Source organism: Galeopterus variegatus, unplaced genomic scaffold, assembly GCF_000696425.1.
Source record: "Galeopterus variegatus unplaced genomic scaffold, G_variegatus-3.0.2 Scaffold17252, whole genome shotgun sequence".
NCBI classification, from domain to species: Eukaryota; Metazoa; Chordata; class Mammalia; order Dermoptera; family Cynocephalidae; genus Galeopterus; species Galeopterus variegatus.
Genome location: NW_007743363.1, coordinates 5335 through 13622, shown reverse-complemented (window position 1 = coordinate 13622; position 8288 = coordinate 5335). Strand labels below are relative to the sequence as shown.

General features: G+C 51.6%; 1 protein-coding gene across 1 annotated transcript in view; it reads left to right on the top strand.

The window, feature by feature from the left end:
- Positions 1-251: 251 nt before the first annotated feature.
- The window catches only part of LOC103582665 (molybdenum cofactor biosynthesis protein 1-like), a gene marked incomplete at its 3' end in the record, with an annotated part of 12832 nt that continues 4795 nt past the window's right edge, over positions 252-8288 (top strand). Inside the window, exons 1-2 of the mRNA XM_008564198.1 lie at positions 252-375; positions 6373-6511. Coding sequence (XP_008562420.1) covers positions 253-375; positions 6373-6511 — 262 coding nt within the window. The remainder of the gene's footprint in view (positions 376-6372; positions 6512-8288) is intronic.

Below are 8288 nucleotides of genomic sequence, written 5' to 3'. Positions count from 1 at the left end.
TACCAGCAGTCACACCACTATCTAAGTCCATAACCAGAACAGTTAAGAGAAGCGCCTCTTACCCCGCCAAGGAAAGGAGCAGTGGAAGTGGACTACAACTCCCAGAAGGCCGCGCGCGCGGCGTTCTCGCCGATTGGCTAGGCGGATTCCGCCCCCTCCTCGCCCCCGCCTGACGACCCGGCAGCGAGTCCCGGGCCAGGGCAGTGCTGAAGCCGGCCATCCTGGCGATACTCTGCCGCGCGAGCAGGCTCCATGGCGGCGCGGCCTCTGGCCCGGATGCTGCGGTGGCTCTGGAGGTCCAGCGCCCGGAGCTGCAGCTCGGGGGCTCCAGTGACGCAACCCCGCCCCGGGGAGCCCTCGCAACCTGCCGCGGAGGTGAGCCCTCCCCGCCCGCCCGCGTTCCACCTTCCCCGGGAGGGGCGGCCCGGCATGCTGCCCCTTACCCCGAGAAGTGCTCCGGCCCGTCCAAGAGGCCGCTTCTGGGAGGCATCCCGCGGCGCTCACTAGGGGGTGGAGTGATGTCCTCCAGACGGACCGCTCAGTGTCACCCGCTAGCCTAGCCGGAGGGACTCGGAGGAGGAGTCTCGCTTCAAAACCTTCCTGCCCCTACCCCCACCACCGGCCTTGCCACCTTCTTCTAGATTGGAGCGTTGGCCAGAAATGGGGCAACCAGCAGGCTGGGACTTTGGGTTCAGCGAGGTGTCTTATTTTGACCCTTCAGCCCTGCCTCATACCCATCCTCTTCCTTACACATTTCCCTCCCTGTCCCCTGAGTAGAGGGCGTCTGTGATCAGGTGTCCCTGTGACACCTGCTTTATAATGTGACACTGACGAAAAATGTCACCGCACTGCCAACAGTCAGTTGTCACTTCGTAGTCACAGGGCTCTGTGTCTCGTCTTGTCCTTCACTGACTCTCTTTTTGTTTCATTTTTATTTCCCTTGGGAGGGTTCAGTCTCATTCTAGAGCAGAGCAGAACAGGACCTGATTATCCTTTAATTCTACTTTTCCATGAACTTTTTGAAGTACCCTTGTATGTGTAACCCATCCACAAAATTTGGCAGGAGCAGGGGTGGGGACATCTGGAACCCCTGCCCCCATCTTCCCTTTCTGCAGGGAACAACACCCCCCACAGGGCTCTGGTGGTTTGGTTCGGGAGAACCAGCATAGAAAGCCACTGGGCATTGTGTGTCAGGGCACGGGTGTGAAAGATACAAGTGAGGTGAAGTGGGAGGTGGCTGTGAGGACAGTAGAAAGGGGGCTTTGGGCTGGGTCCAAGGACAGGTCAAGCAGCTTCTACAGGTGGAAATCCGAACCCGGGGCCTTGGTGTTATCAGCACCACACTCTCCCGAGTGAGCCACAGGCCGGCCCGACCTGGCCTCTTCTTGATGAGGGATTCCTGCAACTCTTTAGGGTTTGTGGTAGGGTCCCTCAGTCCCTGACAGTACCCCTCAGAGTGTTTCATGACATAAGTTTTAAGTTTGTTGTTCTTTTGCTGATGTAGTTAGGGAATAATTTGGGGGACAAGCATCTCTTTTCATTTGGTGAAACCTCTTTTCTAGACCTATGTAATAATTCTTTTCCCATCTCCCAGAACCAGACTTCATGTCATGGGACACATCACAAGATCGCTGCTTCCCCATCCCTCATCCTGCTCAATGACGGGGAGGGCTTTCACCTAACTTGCTATCCCCGAATCTGTGCCCTTCCGGGATCCTCAGCTAAGCAGGCCCATTGTTTGGGAAGTGGAGAATTTATCAGTTCCTTGAACTTTGAACTTCATTAAGGAAAAGGTGGGAAAGCAAAGATGGCTGAGAGACCTTTAAAGAATTCATGAAAAGGGAAGTTTTTTCATCCCCTCCCCTCAGTTTATTTTGTACCTTTCATGAGAGGACCTGTTCTAAGTGACTTCATATCTGGTTTCATTTAGTCCTCACAGTAACCCATGTGCGGTGAGTAGAGTCTGTATTTTCAGTTGAGGTAACTGACCAGAGTTAACCTCCCTCAAGTCACAGAGCTGTAAAGCAGGGAGCAGGAACTCAAACTCTAAGGCCTGTGCTCTATGCCTCCCCGCTGTGGGGAGGCCTGGGAGAGAGGCCGCCCCTACCCTTCCCTGACACTGCACATTAGCAGGTGAGAACATGGACTCTGGAGCAAAATGCCCAGGTTTGAATCCCAGCCTCTGGGTCTTCAGTAAGACCCTTCACCTCTCCGCCTAAGTTTTCTCATCTGTAAAGTGGGAGTATTATCTACTTCATAGGGTGTTATACGGATTAAAAGAGTAAATGTATATGTCTGGCACATGTAAGTGCTGTGTTATGTAAATGTTTGTGGTAATTATTATTATCCTTGCCAAAGTTAGCTCATGTTGTGTCCTGTTAGTCCCCTTCCACCTGAACATGCAGGATAGCCATTCTGTCAACTGTTTGATCACAGACATTCCATTCTGGATGTCTGCGGTAAGGCTGTACTCAGCAGACTGGGTGCTTCCAAGGGCTAGGTTCTCCTCTGCTTTTCTAGGTATTGCTCCACGGTGCCTAACACAGGGCTGTGTAGGCAGGAGGGTCAGCCCAACTAATGAAGAGTCATGTGGCATATAGACAGAGCACCAGTCAGGGAGTCCCGCATTTTTACCGAACCCACCAACAATTTCACCTAGTTCCTGGGGCTGTCACTTCCCCTCGATTCATGTCTATAAAACCAGAGGGTTGGACTAGCCTATTTTTATGCAGTGGGCAAGGGCACAAAATCTGTCTGTTAAGAGAATCTCAGAGATGAGGGGTCTTCAAAAAGTTTGTGGAGAGATTTGTATTATCCTTTAATTCTACTTTTCCATGAACTTTTTGAAGTACCCTTGTATGTGTAACCCATCCACAAAATTTGGCAGGAGCAGGGGTGGGGACATCTGGAACCCCTGCCCCCATCTTCCCTTTCTGCAGGGAACAACACCCCCCACAGGGCTCTGGTGGTTTGGTTCGGGAGAACCAGCATAGAAAGCCACTGGGCATTGTGTGTCAGGGCACGGGTGTGAAAGATACAAGTGAGGTGAAGTGGGAGGTGGCTGTGAGGACAGTAGAAAGGGGGCTTTGGGCTGGGTCCAAGGACAGGTCAAGCAGCTTCTACAGGTGGAAAGGGGATGCAGTGATGTGTGGATCAGAGGGGAGGAGGCGAGGGGAGACACAGCAACTTGCCATCTGGTTTGGGCAAGTGGCCCAGACAGTCTCTTCTGCAGAGTTTAGCCCAGCTGGGGCACACCACACCCATCTTTCTCCCTTGAGGCCTCCATGTTGGGGCAACAGTGGGCTGGCCTGAGTCCCTTGCTGCCTGTGGCAGGGGCAGGGAAAGGGTGTCTCTGGACAAGGCATAGGTGCCAAGGGAGCCAGAAAGAACAGATGCTGGCAAGGGGGTTATGTAGGAAGTAAGTGAGTGTGGGAGAAGGGAGGAGGAGGGCAGCAGGGCCTGGCGTGGGGGTGAGGGAAAGGGGAGAAAGGAGACTTTTCAGGACTGGCAAGGGGGTTATGTAGGAAGTAAGTGAGTGTGGGAGAAGGGAGGAGGAGGGCAGCAGGACCTGGCGTGGGGGTGAGGGAAAGGGGAGAAAGGAGACTTTTCAGGAGCTCATCATCTTAATTTCCAATCTGCCCGCTCCTCAGAATCCATCTGTCACTGAAGTGTGACTATCCTTACCAGGAGCCATAGGTGTAAAGACCTCACACTTAAGGTGGGAATGGAGGGAGAGGGAAGAAGAGCCAGACATTAGGCTAGGCGTTTTGCTGAGTCCTCTCATTTCTCTCTTAATTTTGAGGGTTCTCCAGTATACATTAGACCTCACACTTAAGGTGGGAATGGAGGGAGAGGGAAGAAGAGCCAGACATTAGGCTAGGCATTTTGCTGAGTCCTCTCATTTCTCTCTTAATTTTGAGGGTTCTCCAGTATACATTATCCCAGTAGCAGATAAATTGGGGCCACTGACATTTGAATTTAGAATGTGCTGTTTTTCTTCTGAATAACCTTGCTACTCTGTCTACACTCTAGAGCTATTAGGTGGCTGGCCCTTACCATTCAAATCAATTGCCCAAGGCTAATGACGGTCTTCTAAGGAAAGGCACTTTGAGGGCAGGGCACCTCCCTTAACTCACTCCTTTGTACCATCCCTCCCCACCCTCACCACACCACACCACACCATCTGCATTGGGTAGACAAGAGATAACCAGTAGCATGTGGCAGGCTCCCTAGTGCCTGATTACTAGCACTCATACCAATTTGGGTCCTGGGGAAGCTTAAACCCCACTGCTTTGAGTGGTGTATAGCAGGTCTGAAACCCCAGCGTCAGACCATCTGCCATTAGCAGGGTTGGAAGGCCAGGGTCTCAGAGGGCTGGGCAGTCGACACAGACACACAGTGGTGCTCCTCCATGAATGAGTCTAGATAAGTCACTCAAAAGTTCTCAAAAGTGAAATCTGGCCAGCCCTTCCCCTGACCAGAACCCAGTGCATGGTTGCCTTTCTGATTGCTTCATTACACCGCTTGCTCTGAGTTTCCGCTGAGTCATAATCTGTAGTCCTCTCACTTACTCCCCAGTCCTTGGTTTATTTTGGGTCCTCCCTCACCCGGCCACACCCTCCAGTGTTTCAAGTTTACAGTAAGGGGGCATCTTGGCAAGCAAAGGAAGAGGTGGAGTGTGGGATGCCTAACAAATGACTGAATTGCAAGTGGCTGTTGATAGAAACGAGGATGCAGCTCAGCCATAAATCCAGATTCCAGGGTATCTCATCTCCTGGACTCTGATGGTCAGTGAGTTTCTTGATTATGGAGTGTCCCCTGCTGTACCACCAGGGCCACCTGTGCGGGGAGGAAGTGATTGTTAGGATTACAACAGACTGCAGTTCCGAGAAGTGACTGCTGCCAACTCCCCATGGTGCCACCAGCAGGGTTTCTCAGAGGAGGTTGGGAACTGCTCTTGGTGTAGGAGAGTGAGGAAAGTTTTATGGACCCAGGAAAATCATGGAAGCTCCCCCCCACACACACCCCTGTGTGCATCCCCCCTTGGCTGCACATTAGAATCACCTGGAGAGATTGAAAAAACAACAGCCCAGAGATGCGGATTCAGTTAGTCTCCAGTGGAATTTTTTCTTAAGCTCCCCAGATGGTGCTCATGTGGCTGAGGAACTTCACAAGGTGAATGTTTCTTGCTCCTGGGTGTAAGTGTACGGTTACGCTAGGCCTTTTGAGGGCCTTAGGCCTTTGCTCTCTCAGATTACAAGATCATGATAATCCTAGGTGTTCACCCACCAGCATCTCACCCCCCACCCCATACCCCGTCTTTACCCCTAGCAATGTAACCTTAGCCCATGGCTGCATTCTTATTTTACAACTGGAAAAACAGGCCTGGAGAAGTTAAGCACTCTAAGTCACAGCTGGCTCAGAAACCAGGGGCTGTTGCCCCCAGCCCAAAGCCTGTCTGTAGGCCCCATGGATGACTGCCAAGGTCACAGTGTCTTCGTCCTAAAGATTCTAGAGAAGTGACTTCTCCCTACCCTACTCATTATCCTACCTACCTTCTTAGACTCTCCCTGTGTAATTAGAGGAAAGAATTTAGAACTTGGAATCCAAAGACCTGGATTTGAATCCTGGTTTTGTCAAAGGTGTACTTGGAGGCCATCTGAGCCTTAGTTATAATAATCCCTTATGATGTGGTTATAGGAATTAATCAGAGGACATTCTTTGGAAACTGTTTGGTAAATATTAGTTCCATGGAGCATTTATCTCATCAGCATCTGTCAGGACCCAGGGTTGTGTTCTTAAGGGAGAGACAGGTTAGGGGTTGACAGATAGACTAGATCACATATGAGAGTGAGGTTGGCTCCCTCTGTTCTCCCAAGTTTGGGCCTAGCCTGAAGCAGTCTCCTCCTCAGACAATGGGTGCATAATCCTTCCTTCTGGCCCTGGGTAGGGTGAAGAATAATGACTGAATAAAGAGATCTAGCCTGCCCTTCCCTCTAACTTGCTGCCCAACTAAGTGCTTAGGGGGTGGATCCTTCCCTTCAGGCTGGTTTCCCAATCTGTAAGTGAGAAGACCAATCCCAGGTCCCCCAGGATGACGGGCCCAGATATGTGGGAAGGTTAGCAGTGCTGTACAAATGTCAGAGATGAAGGAGGGACAGTGGATCTCTGGGGCTCCGTCAGTTCTCCCAGGTGGTTCTCCATGTGTCCTCCCTGCCCTGTCCCATCCTTGCAGGAGCTGTCTAGGCGGAGACAAGAACAGAGGCAGTTCCTACGGGAGCATATGAAGGAGGGACAGTGGATCTCTGGGGCTCCGTCAGTTCTCCCAGGTGGTTCTCCATGTGTTCTCCCTGCCCTGTCCCATCCTTGCAGGAGCTGTCTAGGCGGAGACAAGAACAGAGGCAGTTCCTACGGGAGCACGCGGCCCCCTTCTCCGCCTTCCTCACAGACAGCTTTGGCCGCCAGCACAGCTACCTGCGGATTTCCCTCACCGAGAAGTGCAACCTCAGATGTGAGTCCCATTCCTGGGCCCTCTCTGGGATTCTGTCCCTCTGCTGAAGTAGCTTCTGAACTCTCCCCATGCCCAGGAATCCTCCTCAATCCTCCAATTCCGCTTTCTGACTTCCCCACCCACCACCCTTTGCTTGTCAGAGCAGGCAAGCTTTAGGGGTGAGAAAGGGGTCAGTGTCGAGTTTTATGGTTGTGGAAGCGAGGTTCTACTTGGGATTAGATTTGAGAACAAAGTTGTGATTGGGTTTAGGATTAAGAGTGGGTTCAGGGCTCCTTTCTCCTTTTGCTCTGCTGTTCCCAAAGTCCAGGACATGGTTGGGGGAGAGGGGCATGGTGGACATCATGAACATGTGAAATAAACAGTAGTGCAATGGCCAACACTGCCAGCCGTGGAGATGCCCCAGTCCCATGGCAAATCAGTTGGGGCCAGGCTGCTACTCAGAGTAATCATTTCATAATCCCACGTGAGGAGCACTCTGAGGGTGTATCCACTGCTGGAGGGACTTCCAAACTTTTGATCTTCCTTTCTCCCTTCCACCATCCCTTCCTTTTTTCCTTTCCCGCTTCATCTTTCCTTCCTTCCCTCCCTCCTTCTTTCCTTCCTTCCTTTTGTCCTTCCTTCCTTGCTTTTTTTCCTTCCACTATACCTTACAATAAAAAATATGTTTACTTCATGGCTCAATAAATACATACATGTGTGTTTAGTAAATGTTCGATCAAATAAAACATACCACATGCGGTACGTTGTGATATTCTTTCCCATTATCTTCAATCTTAAAAGACCACTTCTGAACCCAATCCTCGCCGCCGATTTGATTTCATGACCCTCTAACTGATCTTGACCTGATGCTTAATGACACCGCGCTACAGGAGGTGGTGGCATGGCTCAATAAATACATACATGTGTGTTTAGTAAATGTTCGATCAAATAAAACATACCACACGCGGTACGTTGTGATATTCTTTCCCATTATCTTCAATCTTAAAAGACCACTTCTGAACCCAATCCTCGCTGCCGATTTGATTTCATGACCCTCTAACTGATCTTGACCTGATGCTTAATGACACCGCGCTACAGGAGGTGGTGGTGGGCGATGGCACCCTTCACCCGCCACAACTCACCTCATTTACCCCATTCTGCCGCCTCTCCCCAAACAAGCAGCACCTCAGTGTTCCAATGTATAAAATGGGGCTGATGATAACCTACAATAGATAGGACGGATCTCAGAACACTTGTGTCTACAGAGTGCAGCAGCTTTTACCAGGCCAGAGAGGAGTACTCTTTCCCCTCATTGTGCACACACAGGGCAGGAGCAGTTTGCCACAAGTGGAAGAAGTGAAGGAGGATGAGCACTGCTGGCAGGGTCAGCCTGGGCCCTGGCCTTTCCAGGCAAGCCCTGCCCAGCTGCCCTGGCTGAGGGAAGCAGTGTCCAGGCATCCCCGTTCCTCAAGCCGAGCTCCGTTCTCAGCCGAGTTCATCATCCTTAACCTGTAACCTCGGCTTCCCACTTATCCCCGAGGGAGACTGAGGCTGGATGGGGAGGGGGTGTTAACATTTTAGAGATGAGAAAGTTGAGACTCTGGCCTGGGGATTGTCCACCTTGTCTTTGGTGGGGTCTCTCCTTATTGTCTGATGGGGTTCAGGAGGGACATTTGGCCTGATGGGGAGTGGGAGAGCAGGGGCATCCTGGGCCTGCCTGCCATAGCCATTTCCTACCTCCAGGTCCCTTCCTCCCCTCAGGCCAGTACTGCATGCCCGAGGATGGTGTCCCTCTGAC